Source organism: Meriones unguiculatus, chromosome 1 (assembly GCF_030254825.1).
Source record: "Meriones unguiculatus strain TT.TT164.6M chromosome 1, Bangor_MerUng_6.1, whole genome shotgun sequence".
NCBI classification, from domain to species: Eukaryota; Metazoa; Chordata; class Mammalia; order Rodentia; family Muridae; genus Meriones; species Meriones unguiculatus.
Genome location: NC_083349.1, coordinates 145105482 through 145128013, shown reverse-complemented (window position 1 = coordinate 145128013; position 22532 = coordinate 145105482). Strand labels below are relative to the sequence as shown.

Below are 22532 nucleotides of genomic sequence, written 5' to 3'. Positions count from 1 at the left end.
GGAGGGAAGGACAGACATTGGCCATCACAGAATAATGACTTATTAAGACTTTCTCTTCTTTAAGAATTTTTTTTTCTTTTGAGGCAGGGTCTCCCTGTGTATCGCTGGCTGTTCTGGAACTTGCTCTGTAGACCAGGCTGGCCTCAAACTCACAGAGCTCTTCCTGCCTCTGCCTCCTGAGTATTGGCACCATGTCTGGCAAATAAATGTAATTTAAGTTGCTGGGTGGTGGTGCATATGCCTTTAATCCCAGAATTTGGGAGGTAGAGGCAAGTTGCACCTCTGAGTTCGAGGCCAGCCTGGTCTACAGAGTGAGTCTAGGACAGCCAGGGCTACACAGAGAAACCCTGTCTTGGGGAAAAAAAATGTGTAGAGGGTCTGTGAGGTGGTTCAGCAGGTAAAGATGCCTGCAGTGCAAGCCTGGTGGCTGGGCTCCAGCCCCAAACCCACATACAGATAGGAGGCTTGAGTGAGTCCACAAGCTTGTCCTCTAACTACCCTGCATCTCACAACTCTCTCTCTCTCTCTCTCTCTCTCTCTCACACACACACACACACACACACGGAAGTCATGGAACTTCTAACCTATTGTCATGGAACTTCTAACCCGTCAAAGCCTGGCTGGGAAAGTGAACTGTTCTTTCCACTGATCAAACGAGTAAATGAAATCTGTAAGAAGCATGTATATGTGGTCTGTGTGTATGTGCACATGCGGGTATATGGGTGTGCATGTGTGTATGTGTGTGTGCCTGTGTATATGTGTGTGTGCATGTGTGAGCCTGTGTATATGACTATATGTGTGTGTGCAAGTGTGTATGTGTGCACTCCACATGTATGCATATGTGTGTGTGCAGGTGTGCGCATGTGTGTGCACTGTTTGGGGGTATAGTGGTAACCAAGACAACCTCAGCACTACCTCATGAGAAGAAACAGCCCAAAGAGAAGGTAGACCTTGCCTCAGAAGACGATGGCTCTGAGTGGCTGGAGAGAGACCCTGGAGGACTCCCTTAACAGAATGGTGAAGAAGGAACTGTCCCAGGTGGAGGCTGTGACACGCGCTGTCTCCTTTCTGTAAACTCAATAAAGCCTTCTCAGGGCCCCTGCCACCTGCTGGCCTCTATCACAGGCCTTGACAACTCTGGTGTCATGCCCAAGTCTTTCGGACCCCAAAGACCACCAAGGAGCTGATTCCCATGTAAACGCAGTAGGATCTTTATTAAAGCTCGAGCTGGGCCCACACCTTAACCAAAGCAGTGGCTCTCAGTGCAGAGCCCCAAGCTCAGGGAGAGAGGGGTTTTTACTTAGGGTTACATCAAGGTTCAGGAAATTCCAGCTTGGCAGATCTATGATCGTTTGTCTGGACGGCCAGACCCTAGTTGTTTTCCTCACCCTATTGTAAAGAACACTTGGGGAAACTTCAGGTCGTCTATGATTAGCCGTTGCTAGGGATGATGGTTAAACATCAGAGGTGAGGGGTTGGGGATTTAGCTCAGTGGTAGAGCGCTTGCCTAGCAAGCACAAGGCCCTGGGTTCGGTCCTCAGCTCTGGAAAAAAAACAAAAAACAAAACATCAGAGGTGAGTGGGCTAAGCACATTTTTGTGGGGTTTCTCCAGTCTGTTACTTGGGTAGAGGACTTTATTGTCTTCTTCCTGGAGTTGGTGACCTATGGCCTAGTTCCTGGGACTGGTGACTTTTTTTTGGGGGGGAGGGTCATTCCCACCCTCGAATTGTCATTTGCAGGCCCAATCATGGGTCTTCCAGATATGACCCTTGGTGTCCTCCAGATTTGCCCTTCCATAACGGTATCTGAGTACCGTTAACTGTATCACTTCCAAGCATGGAGATGTCAGTGAAGCCATGGCTCTGTCCTCTTTATCCCCAAATCGACATGGCAGCCAGCCAAGTGTTGTTAGAGGCTGTGGCAGGAAATTTAGAACATAGCCATCAGGGAGGGGCAAGGGAGGAGAAGAGGGAGGGAGGCTAGAGCTGGGATACAGAGTGAATAAATTGTAATTAATAAAAAATAAATTAATAAAAGAACCTAGCCATCGGGTGTCTCTGGTGCTGTTGCCGCCTCCTGAGGTATGGCACTGTGGAGCATTTACAGCTTCCCGCAACCAAGTTCTAACATTGGAATCAAGTAAGGTTTAGAACCAACTACACAACAGAACAGTATAGAACAATTTTAAAACTGTGCTTGAACTATTCTGGCCATACCAAACCTCTCAGCCAGAAAGAAACAGCATTAATCCATCCACTCAGGAACTGGCGGCCAGGCACACACTTCAGATCTGAGTAGATCTTCACAAACCAGGCTTGAATCACATAGCATGCCTCAGAAGTACAGCCCTGGGGCTGGAGAGATGGCTAAGAGGTTATAGAGCCCTGCTTGCTCTTCCTGAGGTCCTGAGTTCAATTCCCAGCAACTACATGGTGGCTCACAACCATCTGTAATGGACTTTCATGTTCAGGTATACATGCAGGCAGAACATTGTATACATAAATAAATAAAAAAATCTTAAAGAAAAAGAAATACAACCCTGAATTATATATATATATTCCATAAAGACATTATTATAAAATAACCAATAAACACATTTTAAAAAGGAAATGTGTTTTCACAATATCAAAATAAAGTATCCTTTTTAGGAGTGAAGTCACAACACATAATCATAATTTCAAAAGTCAAACCAAATTTTACCAGTGTAAATAATTCAGTCTCTAAAATCAATACCAATTTAAAGTGAGACTTGTTTTCTTAGTCTAAAAGGAGATGGGATGATTAACAGAATTCATTACGACTAAGAGGCTCTGTAATTTTTTTGTCCTACTCCACACCACGTGGCAATTTCAAGATGGCAGAGTCACATCACATGGCAGGCCGCATGGTTGCTTTTTAAAAACATTTGTGTTTCTATAGCTGTTACAGACGCATATACATATATTTTAAACAAGAGATTGTATTTAAATTTTAAACATATCCAATGACTGTTAGTCTGTAACAAAGACATACAGAGCACAGTAACCATTTGAGATCAGTAAGAATCAAACATGCAATGGCCACACATACATTTACACAGACAGACAAAACTCTCCTTAGCTGTGATTCCAAGCACTTTGTTATCTGTGAGTTCAGACAGGAGTCGGGGCCCCCCAGCAGCATTGCTTGGTTTCGGGGCAGCAGGGGCGGCTCTGCACACGGCAGCTACCCCTTGGTGCCTGCCGAAGCTGCCGGAGCCCCCTTCAGCCCCCAGAGAAGTGGAAGTTAAACGTCTCCTCCCAGAGGCAAGGCTTGCACAAGGCCTGCTCTTCGCACTGGCACAAGCTCCCTCTTCCCCAGGAGTGCAGCTAGCACTGCTGTCCAGGGGGACGCTGACACCACCCTCCCCCAGCCATCTTCCCCAACTGGGTCTTCCCAGCCATCCAGGTGGAAAGGAGCCTGTCAGCCTGGGCAACCTCTTGCTGCCTACCAGCACGATGCATGCAAAGAGAAGAAAGAAAGAAAGAAAGAGAGAGAGAGAGAGAGAGAGAGAGAGAAAGAAAGAAAGAAAGAAAGAAAGAAAAGAAGGAAGGAAGAAAGAAAGAAGAAGAAAAAGAAGAAGGAGGAGGAGGAGGAGGAGGAGGAGGAGGAGGAGAGAATGGCCTGTCTCTCAATGGGCCCTCCATCCTGTTCTACTAGGGGTGGCCTGCCCGATATTGGGCTCCACCCAGCTACAGAGTTTGGAACTGCGGCCTGTTGTTCTGCCAGACCAGAGACAGAAGAAGCAGCAGAGGCGCCAAGCCTGGGGCTCCACATTCTGTAGCCATCCCCTGGCGCCTCCTCGTCACTGCCACCGCTGGAGCCTGAGAATTAAGTCTAGGGGGTTACGAGTAGTGTGTCCCATGTCGTCAGTCTCAGTCACCAAAACAAACAAACAACACAGGCAGCAACAGACAAGACAGTCCTTCAGTTCAGGGAGGAGGGCCGGGGGGGGTTCTTGGGAATCCCAGACAAGCCCCCAAGATGTAGGCCCAAGTCTTGCAGACCCCAAAGACCACCAAGGGGACGATTCCAATGCAAACCGTAATTGTTTCGCTCATCCTATTGTAAAGAACACCTGGGTAGGTTCCAGGTCTTCACTGATTAGCCCTCGCTGGGGGTGATGGTTAAATACTACTGGGGTTTCTCCAGGCTGTTCCTTGGGTAGGGGACTTTACTGTCTTATTCCTGGAACTGGCGACCTATGGCCTAATTCCTGGGACTGATGACTTTTGGGTCAGGCCTGGTCCTTTCGTGGGTATCTCTGCTAGGGACAGACATGTGTCCCTTTCACTGACTTTGAGCCCTGGGAAGGGCCAGGCTTTCTGATCACTTTCAGACTGTCTCCTAGCCCAGATACAGAAGCAGAGATCTGGGACACTGTTTATTGAACGGTAACTAGAGTATGATAGCCGAGTGTGTCTTATCCAAAGACTGTTGAGTTCAAACACTACAAAAGGCCTGGGGAAATGGCTCGGTGTTTGCCGGGGGTTATGACTGTCCGGAGCCCAGCAACTTCCATCTTGGGGAGTTCACTTGTGTTCCCTTGCAAAAGGATCATCCCCGATGGACTTTTTCAAGTGTTTACATCCCCTCAAGGCACAAGACCCTCCCCTGAGTAGCTAGCCACTTTCTGCTTGTCATGGTGTGCAGGCAGCCTCAGAGAGGAGCTAGAGAGAGCGGGCCACATCAACCCATCTATGAGCCATCATTTCTGCTGGATAAACTCTCTCCTGTAGCCTGTTGGGTGAGGGAGCGCCCGTACCCCTAAAGGTGTCCCCTTCACCTTCGCTCTTTAGGGAAGCCCAAAAAGAGTCTCATTGGTTCCCCTTGTGAACTTTGGTGGAATGTTTGTCTCGGGACCTCGGGAGGAGGGGTAGAACTTGCCTATGTCTCCTCTTGGGAAGGAAGCATGGAGTCCTGAGTTCAGGTCCCCAATATCCACGTGAAGAGCGGGGTGCAATGTGCTGTCCCAGTGTAGCTAAGTGAGGACCTGAGCCTCCCACTTCCACCCTTGGAGTTCTGGGATCACAAGTGTGAGCCGCCACCCCAAGAGCTCTGAGTGTTTGTTTTGCTTTCCTTTTTTGAGACAAGGTCTCCCTTCATAGTCCTGGCTGGGCTGAACCTTACTGTGTAGACCAGGCCGGCCTTGAATTCAGAGAGATCCACCTGCCTCTGCTTCCTGAGTGCTGGGATTAAACACGTGTGCTTCTAGGTTTTGAATTTATTTATCTATTTATTCATTCATTCATTTATTCACTTTACATCCTGGCCATAGCTCCATCCCTCCTCACCTCCGTCTCACCCCCCTTCCCTCTCTCCCTCCATTCCCTTCCACCCTTCATTAAGTCATATCAAGGCGGAGTGTGTACTCTTCCCCTGTGGCCTGGCAAGGCAGTCCCTCAGGGGGAAGTAATTGACAAGCTGGCAAGAGAGAGCATGTCAGAGAGATCCCTGCTCCCCTTACTAGGGAACCCACATGAGGCCTGAACAGCCCATCAGTTACATCTTCGTAGTAGACCTAGGTCCAGTCCATGCAAGGTCCTTGGTTGGTGCTTCAGTCTCAGCAGGCCCCTCTTGGCCCAGATTCTAGTTCATAAAGGCCTGTTTTCTGACATTCTTGGGTCAAGTCTTCTTTCCTGGCCCCCTTCCCAAGGACTCCCACATTCTAATCTGGGAAGGTGACTCAGGCTATAGCTACAGAAACAATTGCTTTTCCCTGGTGGCTCTTGGTGCTTCATCACAGCCTTGTGGTCATCTTTGGATCTGCATGGAAAAATATTCCTTGAAAAGCCAGTTGGAAAATTACTGGTGAGTCTCCATGTGCCCCCTCAGAGCCACTCTTGACCTTTGTGCCCCCTGAGCTGGGTCGTGAGAAACTACCTTGTGCATGGCCTCCACCCCAGGAGTGTTCCTTGTCCCCCAAATCCAGAGTAGTGGGAGAGAAAGAGTTTTCATTCTGCAGGCTGCATTTGCACCCCAAAGGTTTGGGTGGTGATGGTCCTCTCCAGTTCCTAGCTGTCCCTCAGAAAGCTGTTCCTCTGCAAATATTCCCCATGATGCTCAGAAACGGGCTGGATTTTGCCTACCACTTGTACTGAACTGCAGCAAACTGAGGGTTTTTCCAGAAGAGGGGTGTCCTACCCTCACCGCTGGGCACTCCGAATTGCTTTCTAGAAGCAGGTCTTAGTGGCCCACACATGTAATCCAAGCACAAGCACGCTGGAGAGGAGGCAGGAGGATCAGGAGTTCAAAGTCATCTTCAGCTGCTGGTGAAGTTCAAGGTCTTCCTGGGCTGTGGAAAACCACGTCTCATGTTTTAGGATTTATAGAAGGTTGCCATGACACTTGCTTTGGACCTGTCCTTCTAACTCACTGGCGTTGGGCCTCTGTCTCATGGTTAACCATCTCATTTCCTATGTCCTTCAAGGTCCCTGAAAGAAGGGAGCGACATAGTGAAGAGAGGCAAGGCCACCTACCAAAGCCTCACAGAGCTGCAGCTATGGCCCCCTTTTTTATCTTTTAAGGGTTTAATTCTTTTCTTTTAAAATTTTCTTTATTTATTACTTGCACAGCATTGTGCCTGTGCACCAGCAGAGGGCGCCAGATCCCAGTATAGATGGTTGTGAGCCACCCTGTGGTCACTGGGAATTGAACTCAGGGCCTCTGGAAGAACAGTCAGTGTTCATAACCTCTGAGCCATGTCTCCAACCCCCCGTTTTTATTTTAAGTTGTTTGATTTGTACAAAGTTGTAGAATGGGTGAAAACAAATCTGTGGTGATAAAAGAAAGAACACAGTCCTGAGGAGATGGCTGTCAGTAAAGTGCTCACGGGGCAAACATGAGGACAGGGGTGTGGGGCTGGAGAGATGGCTCAGGGGTTAAGAGAGCTGGCTGCCCCTCCAGGGGACCCGGGTTCCATTCCCGGCACCTACACTACCTCACAACTGTCCGCTGCTCCAGTTCCAGGGGAGCTGCTGCCCTCTTCTGTCTTCTTCAGGTACTGCAGACTCATAGTGCACAGATGGGCATGCGGTCGTGTAGCTGTTGAGGCCCCCACATGTGTCCCGTGACCCCCCCCAACTTCCCATGTGTAATGATAAATAAACCAGGATTTTAATTAGGCATGCTGTTGCACACCTTTAATCCCAGCAGAGGCAGGCAGGTATGTGAGTTCAAGACCAGCCTGGTCTACAGGGCTAGTTCCAGGACAGTCAGGGCTACACAGAGAAACCCTGTCTGGAAAAACAAAACAAAATCCAAGAGGAACTACTTAAAATGGCTTTTCTGTGCACACACACATGCACACATATCCTCACAGACACATGTGCCCATGTTCAAACACATGCTACACACACACATAAACACACACAAATAAAGGGTTGGATATGGTGGCACACACCTTTAATCCAAGCACTATAGAGGCAGAATGAAGTGCCTCTCTGAGTCTCCAGACAGCCAGAGTGATAGTGAAATCCTGTCTCAAACAACAAACAAATATAACACTGAGTGCTATACTCAGTAACAGATTCCTTTTCTAGACTCCCCCAGTGAGGGGCTGGGGTGTGGCTCAGTGGTAGAGCCCCTGCCTAGCATCCCCCAGTGAGGGGTGGGGGCGTGGGTTGGTGACAGAGCTCCTGCCTAGTATGTGTAAGGCCATCACTTCCATCTTCTTCAGGATTCAAGATAAAATAACTATGTAAATCAGAATTCATAAACCGTTGCTGCTGTTGTTTTTGGCGGGCCGTATGCTGGGGGGGATGGATCAGATGTTTCTGCATCTGTAATGGACCCCGAGGACTAATTTGTGCAGGAAATGACAACTGCGATAAAAAGAAGGCAATGAAGCCGTTTGGAGCCCTTGCGCAGTCCCTGCAAACAATGGGGATCTCACTTCTAGGCAACAGACACACAACAGTAACGAACCTCCACACGAGAACGGCCTCCTCCCACCGGAGAGGCTGACACTAGGAAAAGCTTGAAAAGTCCAGTTGCTGCGTGGTGCGCAGTGCTCTGTCGGGACAGGAAGCTTCCAGAGGGCAGGCTGGGTGCCCTGGACAGCCCCGGGGAAACATTCTGAAGCAACACCTCACTATGTAGCCCAGTGTGGCCTCAAACCCCCAGCAATCCTCCTGCCGCTGCCTCCTAAGTGCTGGGAGATTACAGGCTCGCAACGCTGGCCCGGATGACACCGGCTCACAGATTTGAAGCTATGCTCTCTGTGAAGTGACATCCCAATGAAAAAAGGACCTTGCATAACCACTTTGACTGTGGAGGGAGGAAGCAAGGCTCCTTCCATTTACGGATCTGATGCCTGGGGTGGATACGTAACAGACCTCCATGTGAAATGTACAGTTTAACAGTTGTTTATCAGAGGGGGTGTGGCACGGGACAGTGTGGAGGTCAGAGGACTGCTTCCATCGCGTGGATCCTGGGCATCTGAGTTCAGAATGAGTAGCAATCGCCTCTGTCTGCTGAGACAGTTCACTGGCCGCTTTGTCCTCGTTCCCTTCGGGGGACCTGGGGAAAGTTACTAAGGGAGGCCTGCAGAGAGGGGTCTCTTCAAAGAAGAAGACAGGAAGGAGGGTCCCAAGCCAAGCTTCCCTTCCCAGATGAAGGGTTAAGTTGGAAGTGTGGAGTTGGAGAGAGGGTACGGAAGGGGTTAACGGGATGCGCCTCTGAAGCAGCAGGTGAGGTTTCCAGGCTGGAATTCCGGGGCGGGGGGAGGGGGGCTGAGGGCTGAGGGGGGTGCAGGGCCACGGCAGAGGAGGGGTTAACGGGGGCGGGCCTGGCTGGGGCGGGGCCTGGGCTCGGACTCCAGCCCTGGGCTAGGGGTTGTCGCTGCTCTCCTGCCCCGCGGGGGCGCCCGCCGGGTCCCGCGCTGCGCAGATACGGGACCAGGTCGCCGACGCCGGTCGTTCAGCCCAGCCGCCGCGCAGGTGGGTGCTACCCTCCATTCCCGCCCTCCCCCTTAGCAGGTCCAAGACCTTCGGGTGGCCGCTCCGCTGCCTCAGTCTCCCCGCACTGTCCACTCTCCTCCACTTGGCTCTGGAGAGTCTATCTTTTCCGTATCTCCCTCCTGTCCCTGTGGTTCCTAGGATCCCCTGCCTCTGGGGTCTCTCTCTCTCTCTCTCTCTCTCTCTCTCTTTCACACACACACACACACACACACACACACACACACACACACGATCTCACCGTATACCTTAAACTAGCTTTGAACTCACTCTCTTGCCAACATTGGTCTCAAACTCACTGCAATCCTCCTGCCTCAGCTTCCTAGGGTATACTGGGATTGTATGTTTGTGCAACCACCCGCGACTCTCCACCCTCTGGCGTTTTGTAGATAGACACTGGCTACACGGCTCAGGTTTTCCTTGAACTGGCCATTAACCCCACCTCAGCCTCCTAAGTGTCGAGGTTAAAGGTGTTCTTCAGCAACAAACCCAGTGGGCTCTGTTTCTTCATCTCTTAGGGTCCCTCGCCTGCTCTTCCTGTCTGCCTCTGGGTCCTTCCTGCTTCAGCCCAGGCCTCTGTTTCTCCGTTATTGTTTTGTGGGAGACCCCTCCTTCTCTTTGGGTGTCCCCAATTCTGTACCCATCTCAGCATCTCTGTGAGCTTCTCACTCTCTCTCCCCCATAGGGTTCCTCTTCGGTTCTCTTGCTCTCTGGCCCTCGCTCACTCTCACACTGCCGTAGCTCCTTTAGCCTCCAGCCTCCCTAAATCTCTCCCTAAGTCCTGAGACATCGTAGAATCGTCTCCTCCAGGATGTGGGGCTGCTTAGGGTTGAAGTTGGGGACAGTGGGGCTGCAATCCAGGCAAATGGATTCTGAGTGGCACCATGACCCCAGTGCCCACCTCATAGTCCCCTCATGGCTTCTGAGGTCACACCTACCCCACCCTCCAGTTTCAGGAATTCCTGGCTGGGGATGGGGGGTGGACTTCCTCCCCCACTTCCTCCCTTCCAGGATTTGGCTGGGTCCGTTAACTCCTTCTTGCTTTGCCTTACTCCCCTTCCCTGCAACGGAGCTCCGCAGTACCCCGACCCTCAACCCGGAAAAGGTGAGGCTTCAGAATTCCCAAGGCTTTGTTGTGTGTGTCCTAAGCTCGATGTGCGAAGGGGGGCGCTGGTGTAAAAGATGGGGAACACCACAGCACTCCTAGAGCCTCGAGACATCTATGTCCCCCTATAGTCACCAAAAGGGTGTCCCACCAGCTCTCTGAGGTTGGACCTGACCGACTGCAGGTTTGGGATCCTCCTAGGAATGGTGGGTGACACCAGTAGGGGGAGGTTCCCAAACTCAGACCGCCCCGGAGCCCTGCAGTGCACCCTGGTGGCGCCTGACTGTTGTCTTAGCACTTAGAAAATAGAGACATGAGGGGTAAGTGTTTTGGGCCAGCCTGGGCTATATGACACCCTGCCTCAAAAAACTCTTGTAGTGGCACATGCCTGTAACCCAGGCTGAGGTGGGAGAATCTTAGTCTGAGTGAGGTCAGGCTGGGCCAGATACTGAGACCCTGCCTTCCGGGACCAGGACCCGGGATGCTGAAACCCTCTGAGACAAGTACAAGGTACCGGAGGTCCTTCTGATGCTCCAGCGCTTCAGTCCGTGCGCATCAGTGCTGACGGCTTGACGGTTTACCGAATTCATGGCTGTGCGGCACCAAAGACCTGTAGGCCATGCCCCTTCCATTTTAAAGTGGGGAAACTGAGCCCTAGAGCGGAAGTGAGTTATCGACAGCCTCAGGGGTTGGGGCGCTTGTCCAACAACAGCAGCCCATATCCGAAGACCTGGGTTCCCTTGACCGTATCTGGAGACCTGAATTCTTGCACCACTGCTAAGTCGGATTAATCCGGGCAATGAGGTCCTCTCAGTGAGTAGGGAGAGACGCCAGGCGTGGGTATGGGTGGCGGGAAGCCAGGTGGGAGGGCTTGCTGGTTGAAGGGGGAGAGGCATCAGAGGTGGCCTGGGCTGGGGGCTGGAGGGGGAGAGTTTTCAAAAGGAGGGAGGCAAGCCAAGCAAATGGACTCCACCCCTGTCTCCTGGCCCTCCCCCACCCCGAAGCCCACTGTTCCTCTGGGGCAGGGCCTATAATTTGGTTTGTGTCTAGACAAATAATAACTCAGCTGGTGTGAACAGGGAGGGATGAGGCCAGACCGCTGAGCAAGGAGTCAGAAGAGCCTGGGTTCCGAGGGTCCCTTCTTGAGGTGGGGAGAAGACCCTCGTGGGGAGCCAGGGGAAGGTGGTCACCCATCCTGCCCCCTCCCCGGCTCTGTGAACCCTGGGCACTGTAGGATGCTGCCCAATCTGAAAACTCATGGGTTTTTCTTAATTCAAAGCAGAAATGAGGGGAAAAGAGGAAGTGGGGTCCACTTATTTACAAGGTGTTTTCATTTCTGTAAAGAGCGAAAAGGGAAATGTGTATTCATTTGCTGGGAAAAGATAAAAATCACCCAGGGTTTAATTATAGACTATGAAAGTCATAGCGTGTGATTTATTTTCTTTTATTTTGAATTTCTTTTTCTCTTTTTCTTTTTTTAAATCATAGAAGGTTCTAACAGTGTAACTTCAGAATCTTGGGCTGGGAGACGCCAGTAATATTGGAAACTGACAAGGGTGCGTTGGCAAAGGCGAGGATAATAATAACAGAAAGGAAAGAATCAAGGCTCTAGAATGTTAGAACACTGGACCACAAGCGGGGCTGGCCGCAGAACCTGGGGCCTTGAGAACTGTCAGAGCTGCGAATGTCAGCAGGGTAGCTCTAAGAATTCCATAGTCCTGCTGGGTGGTGTGGGCGGAGTGGCCAGGGCGGGGGTGGGACAGAGATGCTCCTTAAGAGAAATGGGGAAACCGAGGCCCAGCCAGGACACGAGGGTGGCCTGGACTGCACCCCCCTCACCGGTTCAGCTTGCTGCCAAGGCACCAGGTGGGCAGCGAGACACACTGATCAGATTTCAGCCCTAATGAGCAGACCGGAGCTGGCCGGTCCCCAGGGGCTTCAGAATTGGGGAGACTGGGAGCCTGTGGTGGCAGGAGAGAGGGGAGCCAGCCTAGTGGTCTCGAAAACAAGGATGGTGAGTGGGCTAGGGGTTCATGAAGATTGGGGGTGGGGTGGTGGCTGTCACCTCTTTCTTCCTGGCTTTTCAACCTCCAGGTCTTTGAACCTTTCTGGATGGCGGACTGCCTTGTGGGACCAGGGTTATTTTTTCTGGCTTTGTAGCTGACACCTGCGGGGGATTGGGGTACGAGTTAGCCTTTCCTAGCCCCCACAAATATTGTGCCACACTTGAACTTATCTTTCCTGCAGAACCTGAGTTGGGGTGGGGTATATGTAAAATTTGGGCATGCATACCTCCCCAAGACTCGCTAAGGGTTAAGATAACACTGACTTCACCTGGGGCTGGGCAGGGGCCGGGGCCGGAGGGACACTCCAGCCACGGTGGGTCAGTGTGTGTGTGTGTGTGTGTGTGTGTGTGTGTGTGTGTGTGTGTTTCCCCACTCGTGTGCACGAGTGCATGTTAATTTGGAGGCCAGAAGAGAACGAGGTTGTCTTTTACCACACACCCCACCCCCCTTGGTTTTTGAGATCTAAACCTGAAGCGCACTGTTTCAACCAGCTAGCCAGGCTAGCCAGGTCCTGGGACACATGCCTGTAAGTCCCAGAACTCAGGAGGCAGAGGCAGAGGCAGACAAATCTCTTGTGAGGCCAGCCTGGTCTACAGAGCAAGTTCCAGGATAGCCAGGGCTAAACAGAGAAACAACGAAAAATTCCAAATTTTTAACAAATTCTTAAAAGGGGTCTGAAGCCCCTAGAAAGACAGGAGTACAGGAATGAGAAGAGAGAAACAATCAGAGAAGGAGACACTGCTCAGCTCAGAGAGTCAATAAAAGCCTTTCCACTATGGGCCTCAGTTTCCCCACATGTACAGGAAAAAGTAGCTCCCTGCCCGCACTCACCCCGTGAGCCTGTACAATGGAATTCTAAGACTCCGGGGTTCTGTGATGATTTGGAGGGGGGTGTTGTGGTGGCCAGATGTCAGGCAGGCACTCTGTCTGTCTGTGTGCCTCCATGCCTCATGCCTTGCATCCCTATGACTCAGGTAGGCTGAGGACAGGGTGGACGCCAGACTGTGTTCCCTGGGAGGAAATTGGCAATGGGAAGTTCATTTCCGTTGCCTGCCAGGAATGTCTTTGCTGCCTGTGTACCCGTTCCAGTCACAGCAGGGACCTGGGGCCATGGAGGGGGGGCTTCAGGGGACACCCAGAAGGGCGTTTATGTGGGTGCCGAGGGAGGGTCTGGATGCAGGTGCCCACCTAGCACAGCAGCCCCTTCACGCGCTGAGACATATCCTCAGCACGTCCCAGCCCGCCACCTACTTTCTTTCTCTTTACATTTAAGGTGTCTCATTTACCCCAAGCTGACCTGTTAGAATTATAGGCCTGGGCCAACCTGACTGATTTATGAAGCACTGGGGATACAACCCAGGGCTTCATGCATGCTAAGCTAATACTTCATCAGATAAGCTATATGCTTTAGACGTCTTCCTAGCTCCCTGTTTCTTCTTTGTGCGATTAGGGATTGAACTCAGGACCCCATGCCTGCTAGAGGAGCACTCTTCTGTGTAGCTATGCCTGGCACCCACCATTAGGTTCTAGGTAACCATTCTATCATTAAGCTATATCCCCAGGCCCCAATACTGCACATTTTACTGACGATGTCTTATTTTGTCAAAGATTTCCATGTGTGGTGTGATTAGGATAAGGACCGTACCTACCCCTCTTTTGCAGAAGTTGAAGCTTCTGGAGGAAAACATTTCCCATCATGTCACAAGAGGAAAGGAGGAGAGATGAAAAGAGAGATAGTGAGGAAGGCAAGCGAAGAGGAGAAAGATGCCAGAAGAGGTTTAGAGGGAACACTTGGTCTGGGTGGGAGGTTTTGACTGATGGTAGGCTAGGCTCGCTCCCATTGGTTCATCCAGGAACAAGACCCTGCCACTCCATCCCCCAAGGGACCCAGAAGTTTTCAGCTCTGAGGATGGATGGTAGGTGGCCAACGACCCCCCACAGGGAGCTGGCCTTAGGGATTAGGAAGTGGCTTGACCTTTCCAAGTCAATCAGGAAGCAGATTGGTCCTGCCCTTTAATCTCTTCCCAACATGCAGCCTTTTCCTCTTTGGCTCCCCAGGGCTTATTGATGCCTGGGGTCCAATGGTGGGGGTGAGGGGTGGGGGGAAGGAGGAGGGCCATGAAGAGAGAAGGGCTGGTCAGGGTGTTCTAGGCTTCCGGACTGACTTCTTTACCCAGCCACTTACTGAGCACCTGTTGTATGCAAGGACTGACCTTCACACAGGCATAGAATAATCCACCTGGTAAGAAAGGCTTCTGTCCCAAGAAGTTCTACACAGACAGAAGCCAGCTGGATACACATAGCTGTGAAGAGAAGGTTGTGGTGGTAATAGGGACTTTGTGGCAGAGACTCGTGAAAGAATAAAGAAGGACTATAGATAGAGGAACTGAAGAGAGCATAGGCCAGTCAGGCAGAGAGTGTGAAGGTACTAGGACTGGAGAAAGCTCTGGCTTGGAGACTGCTGAAGGGAGATGGAGTAGGCAAGGCAGCACAGGCCAGATGGGAAGAGCCTTGTTATCCAGGGCCAAGCACCAGGAGGTTCCATATTTTTGCCTCAAGTCTTTCAAATAGTGCCCATAGAACCTAGGGCATTGCACATACTAATCAAGTACTCTACCACTGAGCCACACCCCAGCCCCTCACTGGGGGATTCTAGGCAGGGGCTCTACCACTGAGCCACACCCATAGCCCCTCACTGGGGGATTCTAGGCAGGGGCTCTACCACTGAGCCACACCCATAGCCCCTCACTGGGGATTCTAGGCAGGGGCTCTACCACTGAGCCACATCCCAGCCCCTCACTGGGGGATTCTAGGCAGGGGCTCTACCACTGAGCCACACCCATAGCCCCTCACTGGGGGATTCTAGGCAGGGGCTCTACCACTGAGATAAATCCCCAACCCCCCAACACATGTGGAGGATGTGGCTCAGTTGGTAGAGCACCTGCCTTGAATGCATGAGACCAAAGATAACAAAGTCCAGCTCTGTGTGAACTGGGCATGATGGTGCAATGCCAGCACTCAGGAGGAGAAGGCAGGAGCATCGAGGTCATCCTTAACTACACAGCAGGTTCAAGGCTAGCCTGGACTTCATGAGAATGAGAGAAAAAGGGGGGAGGGAAATTGGTTCACACACAAGAAAACTAAGTATGTACAGACACTCTGATCCTCAGGTGAGGGGTTTGGTGTGTGAATGTTTTCTGCTCTAAACCTGTAGAGCTTCCCATAAAAAAGGCCCAAGATCCTCACTTCAGACAATGGGAAAGGAACGGGAAGGGGCTGTGAGGGCTGTGTGCCCTGCTGTCACCAGCCCTGGGCTCCCCTGGGCTCTCTGTCCCTTTGTCAACCCTGAGGTCCTTTTGTGTCCACTGAAGGGCAGGCTGAGAACAGCACTGAGGACCTTGGACAGATCTGGGCCGTGCTTCTTGCTTCTGTTGGTCAACTCTTGTGTCTCTGTGTGTGCCTGTGTGTGTGTGTGTGCAATGCTTGATATACGATCCGTGTGGGGGTTAGAGGACAACCTGTAGAACTGTTCCCCTTCATGGTGCGAGTTCCTGGAATCAAACTCAGGTGGAAAGGCTTGGCTGCAAGCTCCTTTCCCCACGGGCCATCTCCACACCCTCACTGTCCACTGCTTACTTTGAAACAGGTTATCGTGGCTTCAAACCCAATGTGTAGTGGAGGATGACTTTGAACTCCTAATTCTCCTCTGACATCGAGGATTGAAGACACATGCCAACACACTCAGCATGTCGGGTCTTTGATTTGGGTTTTGAAAGCCGCTCTGTTGCCCGACAACCACAATCCCATGCTCCCGTGCTCTTGGTCCTTGGGGTGGGACTCAAGCAGGCTTTGTTGGAGTCCCAGGAATCCTAGGAAGGCATGGGGGAGGCCAGCATGGTGGCCATGCCTGTTTCACCGCTGTTTTCTCTCCCCACAGGCCTAGCAAGCTCACCTCTCAGTGCAGCCATGAGTGGGACAACATCACCTCCACCCCTCGGTCCCCACCAGGATCAACCCTGAGTCTTCTGGTGGCCCCGTCAGAGTCCCGCCTCTACCCACAACACCCTGTGCTCCATCACTTGCCCAGCTTTCCGTTTCCTAGCTTCTATTCCCACAGTCCCCAGCCCTTACAAACCCTTCCTCTCTGTCCATCCCCAGAGGAGACCTCATTTTTCTTCCCCCTCTGGTGACTTCACATAGCTCTCTGTTTTCTGCTGGGGTCCTAGCAGAGGCCAGCACTCCAAGCTGCATATTCCCAACTCTGTGTCTTATCTCAATGATCCCTGTGCTATTTCCTGATTCTTCTGGAACGTTCCATCCCGTTGGTTCTTCCTCACGTCCTCGTTTACTTCCTAAGACCCGATAAGCTCACCTCTTGTATCTTCATCTCCTCTGTAAGCACTGCCTTCACCTGTTTTGTTTTGGTTTTTTCCGGTGCCGCCATCTTTATATTCTGATTGCGCGTACAGACACCCTTATTGATACTAGTCCCACCTCTTACCCTACTTCCAGCCTTCCTTGATGCTCTTTCTCTCAAGTTCTCCTTTTGCTTAGCCGGCCGCAAAGCAAGCCCAGACTCAGTCCTCCTGAACTGTCTCCTGTGATGTTCCCCTGAGCCTCCAAAGAGGGGGCTCAGGGGGCCCCATGGCCTCCCGCCCCCCGTGGCCCTGTAGCCCCAGCGGGCCAGGGGAAGCACCTGGGAAGCCCCAGCGCCCAGGATGGGCAATCGCACGTGGGAGGGTTGCCATGTGGACTCACGAGTGGACCACCTCTTCCCGCCGTCCCTCTACATCTTCGTCATCGGGGTGGGGCTGCCCACCAACTGCCTGGCCCTGTGGGCGGCCTACCGCCAGGTGCGCCAGCGCAACGAGCTGGGCGTCTACCTGATGAACCTGAGCATCGCCGACCTGCTGTACATCTGCACGCTGCCGCTGTGGGTCGACTACTTCCTCCACCACGACAACTGGATCCACGGCCCCGGCTCCTGCAAACTCTTCGGCTTCATCTTCTACAGCAACATCTACATCAGCATCGCTTTCCTGTGCTGCATCTCCGTGGACCGCTACCTGGCGGTGGCCCACCCGCTGCGCTTCGCGCGCCTGCGCCGGGTCAAGACCGCTGTGGCGGTGAGCTCCGTGGTCTGGGCCACCGAGCTGGGCGCCAACTCGGCGCCGCTCTTCCACGACGAGCTCTTTCGAGACCGCTACAACCACACTTTCTGCTTCGAGAAGTTCCCCATGGAGGGCTGGGTCGCCTGGATGAACGTCTACCGCGTGTTTGTGGGTTTCCTCTTCCCGTGGGCGCTCATGCTGCTGTGCTACCGCGGCATCCTGCGGGCGGTGCAGAGCAGCGTGTCCACCGAGCGCCAGGAGAAAGTCAAGATCAAGCGCCTGGCCCTGAGCCTCATCGCCATCGTGCTGGTCTGCTTCGCGCCCTACCACGCCCTCCTGCTGTCTCGCAGCGCTGTCTACCTGGGCCGGCCCTGGGACTGTGGCTTCGAGGAGCGAGTCTTCTCCGCCTACCACAGCTCCCTGGCCTTCACCAGCCTCAACTGCGTGGCTGACCCCATCCTCTACTGCCTGGTCAACGAGGGAGCCCGCAGTGATGTGACCAAGGCCCTACACAACCTCCTCCGCTTCCTGGCCAGCGACAAGCCTCAGGAGATGGCCAACGCCTCGCTCACCCTGGAGACACCCTTGACCTCCAAGAGGAGCGCCACCGGCAAGTCCTCAGGGGCTGTCTGGGCAGTGCCTCCGACCGCCCAGGGGGACCAGGTGCCACTGAAGGTGCTGCTGCAGCCAGCACAGTGAGCCCCATCCCCAACCTGCCCCCCCGTGTATGCAAATGAATGTAAATATGTCCTTGTGAATATTCATAAGAATACAAGGGGGAAAATGTGGCTTTTGTGTCTCTCTCAAGCCATCTTCTTCCACCATGATCCCCAATGATTCGCTATAACCCACAGGGCCTGAAGGGGAATGTCACGGCTGGAAGTCTGTCATCACGGACTCCCAGATGGAGTCAGCCATGTGGAGTTTAGGATGAGGTGATGGTTCAGTTAACTGGTTTCCAATAAAGACAGAAGAGTCTGGTTTGATGGTACAAGCTTGTGATTCCAACTGCTTGGGAGGCTAAGGAAGGAAAATTTGAAAGTTCAAGACCTACTTGGACCACAAAGTTAGACCCTGTCTCAAAATACTGAGTGCAGCAAAGCCTGAGGATGTAGTCTAGTAGACTCTATCTAAAGTCCCCAGTCGGGGGCTGGGGGTGGCTCAGTGGTAGAGCCCCTGCCTAGAATCCCCCAGTGAGGGGCTGGGGGTGGCTCAGTGGTAGAGCCCCTGCCTAGAATCCCCCATCGAGGGGCTGGGGTGTGGCTCAGTGGTAGAGCCCCTGCCTAGAATCCCCCAGTGAGGGGCTGGAGTGTGGCTCAGTGGTAGAGCCCCTGCCTAGAATCCATGCTGGTAATAGTAATTCTCTCTTGTTTGTATTTTGAAAAAGAGTGTGGCTATTTATCACAGTCTGGCTTTGAGCTCATGGTCCTCCCTTCTTCATCTTCCCAAGTGCTAGGCTTACAGGAGTGAATTGCTATGTCAAGTAGAGAGATTCTGAGATTTTACACAGACAGCATTCTCTCAGTCCGGGATGGTGTAGGAGGATCAGGAATATCAAAAGCAGATGAGGGCCAATCTGGGCAGACTTCCTGGAGGAGGAGTAAGCAGGACTAGCTTAGAAACGAGGCTCAGGACAAGAAGAGCATCTATCCATCCACCTGTCCAACCATTTATTCATTCACACTTCAGAGAAGATGCCTGGTCTGTAACGACCAGATCCTGTCAGACACCACCCCCCCCCCCAGAAATCCCATGGAACCCTTCTCAGAGAACAGAAGAGAGGAATGGGATACACAAGCACTTACTGAAGGAAAGGATGATGTAAGACATGGAGTGAGGAGTACCAATTTGGGAAGGAGAGGGGGTATCTCTGCATGGTGATGCAATCCTGTCAGAGAGGCTAGGATTAAGAAATTAAAAGTAAACAGAGCCTTTGCCTCCCCAGCCATCTTCCTGGCCCCTTTCCCTTTTATTTTGGTTCTAGTCTTGGTAAGTTGCCCAGCCTGGTTCTGAACTCTCTATAGTCCACATAGGTCTTTAGTTTGTGATCCTCCCGCCTAAATTTCTTGAATAGTTGGGATTACGGACCTGAGCTGCCAGGGCTAGACTGATTGCTTTTGTTTTTGATTTACTATTGTTTTTAGACAGGTCTCATTGTGTAGCCCAGGCTGACCTGGAACTTACCATGTAGAACAGACTGGCCTAGAACTCACAGAGACTCCATCTGCCTCTGCTCTGCCTCCTGAGTGCTGAGACTAAAGGCATATGCCACTATGCCAGTAGGACCAATTTTTAGGACTTCTTTTGAAGGAAGACTTAGTGGAAGAAACACAGAGCCTGACCTGAGGGATTGTGTAACTTGAGCCCCTGACCCATTCTGGGAAAAGGGTGCCCAAGGGGCCTGGGCGGAAAGGGCCTCTGGGAACCAGCCCAGGCCCTAGGCCAGGGTGGTCATTGAAAAGGCTGCAGGGCCAAGGGTGGAAGGCCTTACGGTGAGTCAGTGCTGGGCCACCCTGGGCTCCCTGTTCTCCCATAGCTGTGTGTATTCCCACGCCCCAGGCTGACCAGGGCTGCCTGATGCGGCTAATGGTGTCCCTTCCTCTTTGTGGTTTAATGGGTCATCCAGATGCTGTGGTGGTTCCTCCAAGCAACCAGGCAGGAGGGGGAAGGAAGTGACCAGTTCTGACAAGCAAGCCCCCATCCCCAGGAGATGCCACTCCCTATGACGGAGAAACAGGCCCGAGACGGGAAGATCACACACATACACACATATACATATATATACACACACACACACACAGTGGCATCCTCATCCCAGAGGGAAGATCTCTCTTTCTCTCCCTCTCTCTCTCATACATACACCCCCCCCCCCAGAAATCCCATGGAACCCTTCTCAGAGAACAGAAGAGAGGAATGGGATACACAAGCACTTACTGAAGGAAAGGATGATGTAAGACATGGAGTGAGGAGCACCAATTTGGGAAGGAGATGGGGTATCTCTGCATGTGATGCAATCCTGTATCCCCAGAACCTCCAGGCCCGTGTAAGATGATGGTACCCTAAGTTTGAGGACAGACTGGGCTAGGTAGCAAGACTGTCTTCTCAACAAAGCAAAATGTACTGAATACCTATTATGTTGAAGAAGCTGTTCTGGGCGCTATGGATATAGCCAAAAAGAAAGAATTAAATATACATGAGTTTAGTAGTTTCCTAAACCCTTCCTGGGGATCCTAGACCCCCTAGTAGGTCCTCTGGCCAGCAGGAATGAGAAGAAGACCCTGAGCTGGGACTTAAGAGATGCCAGTGTCCTCTCCCTGATTACCTACAGAAGCTTGGGCCTTGGTTGGGAAGTCTGTAGAATGGGAAGAGGGGTCTGGAGAGGTGGCTCAGTGGTTAAGAGCATGCATTGTTCTCCCAGAGCACCAGAGTTCTACACCAGCACATCAGGTGGCTCATAGACACTTGCAATTCCAGCTCCAGGGACTGCAACGCCTTCTTCTGTCCTTCAGGGGCACTACACTCATGCACATACTGCATCTCCCAGGAATACACACAGACACGTGATTAAAAAGGAAAACAAATGGGAAGATGCTGCCCAAAGCCGGTGATGGATCTCGTCCAACCACACAGAAAGGGGTCCTGGAAGAGCTGTATTTCAAGATTCTGGACATTCTTCTTAACGAAGACATCAGGGACACACATGCTCTCCCCCTTCTTTCTAACGGTGGACATTGAACTTTACTGAATATACCTATACCACGGCCCTCCTTGATGTACATCTTATTTTTGTACATTGTATTTTGAGCTGGGACTCATTAGGTCGCCATGCCTGACCTTGAAGTCATTATGGCTGACCTAGAACATTACATCCTCCTGTTTTGGCCTTCTGAGTGCTGGGATGACCGGTGTACGACACCAGGCCCAGCTGCCACCAATATAAATGACGCATAGGTTCCCTGGTGTGGGGAGTTGACCAAAGACACTGATGGAGAAAGTCCTGGGGTCCCTGGCTAGGTGCTCCCCTCTTGCTAGCCATCACCCCTCTGTTCTTTTTTTTCCTTCCTGTCCCGTCTCATCCCCAACTACCCATCCTTACGCCAGCATCCAGGAATTTCTCTCAACTCAGTCCTGACTTTGTTTATATGATTTTACTCCCTGATGGGTAAGGGAGGACAGTTGGGGACATGTCCTTAAAGTTCCTTCCTGAGCCGGCTCCCTGGGGACTGTTACCAGGAGGAAGTGGGGCTGCTTGAGAATCAGGGGTACCGGCCAACATGTAGGCTGAGGATCTCTGTGTCACCCCGTTCTTATGGGCCTCAGTCCTTCGGTCAGTTACCTGGGAAAAGGATGGATTAGCTATAGTGCACATTTAGGCTTGAATTAGAGAATAATACACACATGGTAGTTAGGGCTTCTATGGGACTTGCACCATTCCAAGAACTGCACTCAGGATTCACCCACAAAGCTGCGCCTGCATACGGGGGACTTGCCTGTGCGCCTACTGTACAGCTTACCGGTGGAGCCCAAGCCCAGGACCGCCTGGTGAGGGGTTTGGGTGTGGCTCAGGGGTAGAAACCCTGCCTAGAATCCTCCAGGGAGGAGCTGGAGTCCTGCTCAGAGGTGAAGATACTGGCCAAGCGTGGGAAATGCCTTGGGGTTAGGACAGGTGCTGTTATGAGTGACATTTCGCTCACCGGAATTCTGATAGCAAAGCGGGGAGGTGTAGAGCAGGGGCTGTGACCCCCGAACTGAGGCAGAGAGAAACATCTGAGGATCACAAGTTCCAAGGCCAGCCTAGGCTACTCAGTGAGTTCGCAGACAGGCTGAGCTACGTGAGCGCTAGCTTAAACAGAACTAATTTCCTGAAGGGCTGAGTCACTCCTTCACCCTCGGAGAGTGAGTAAGGCGGCCGGGTCTCTGACTACGCGCTGAGTCCGCTCACTCCCCGGTGAGCGATCTACGCCGCGAAGGCAGGGGGCCCGGGACTCGCGGGACTCCATTGGGACTAACGGGGCGCCTCCCAGGGGCAGGGACGCCGGCTCAGTACGTGACATCACGCAAGAGCGCGGCGACGTCAGCTACGTCGGGAATAGGGCTCCGGCCACGCTCCCGCGAGCGGCCGTTTAACGGCACCGCCCTCTGACGCCCCACTTCCGCCGCTATTTGCATACCCGACGAACGGACGTCGGCGCGTCGACGCGGTGACGTCACGAGCGCCGCCGCGCGCCCTCCCCCGCCACCCCCGCCGCGAGCGTGCAGACGCACGCTCCTACG

The 22532-nt window shown here is 52.4% G+C and overlaps 1 protein-coding gene across 5 annotated transcripts; it reads left to right on the top strand.

Moving 5' to 3' along the window:
* The first annotated feature begins 8556 nt into the window (after positions 1–8556).
* On the top strand, positions 8557–18252 carry Gpr4 (G protein-coupled receptor 4). Of its 5 annotated transcripts, XM_060368601.1 has the most exons (3): positions 8837–8958; positions 9988–10081; positions 16085–18252. In XM_060368601.1, the coding sequence occupies exon 3, from the start codon at positions 16866–16868 to the stop codon at positions 17955–17957; it is 1092 nt and encodes a 363-aa protein (XP_060224584.1). In that variant the 5' UTR covers positions 8837–8958; positions 9988–10081; positions 16085–16865; the 3' UTR covers positions 17958–18252. The 5 variants fall into 5 exon arrangements, with proteins under 5 accessions (XP_060224603.1, XP_060224584.1, XP_021497804.1 ...); XM_060368620.1 differs by lacking the exons at positions 8837–8958; positions 9988–10081 and adding an exon at positions 8557–8709; XM_021642129.2 differs by lacking the exon at positions 9988–10081.
* The last annotated feature ends 4280 nt before the right edge of the window (positions 18253–22532 follow it).

Coding starts and splice junctions, on each gene's coding strand:
- Gpr4 (XM_060368620.1), top strand. CDS start 16,866: ATGGGCAATCGCACGTGGGAGGGTTGCCATGTGGACTCACGAGTGGAC.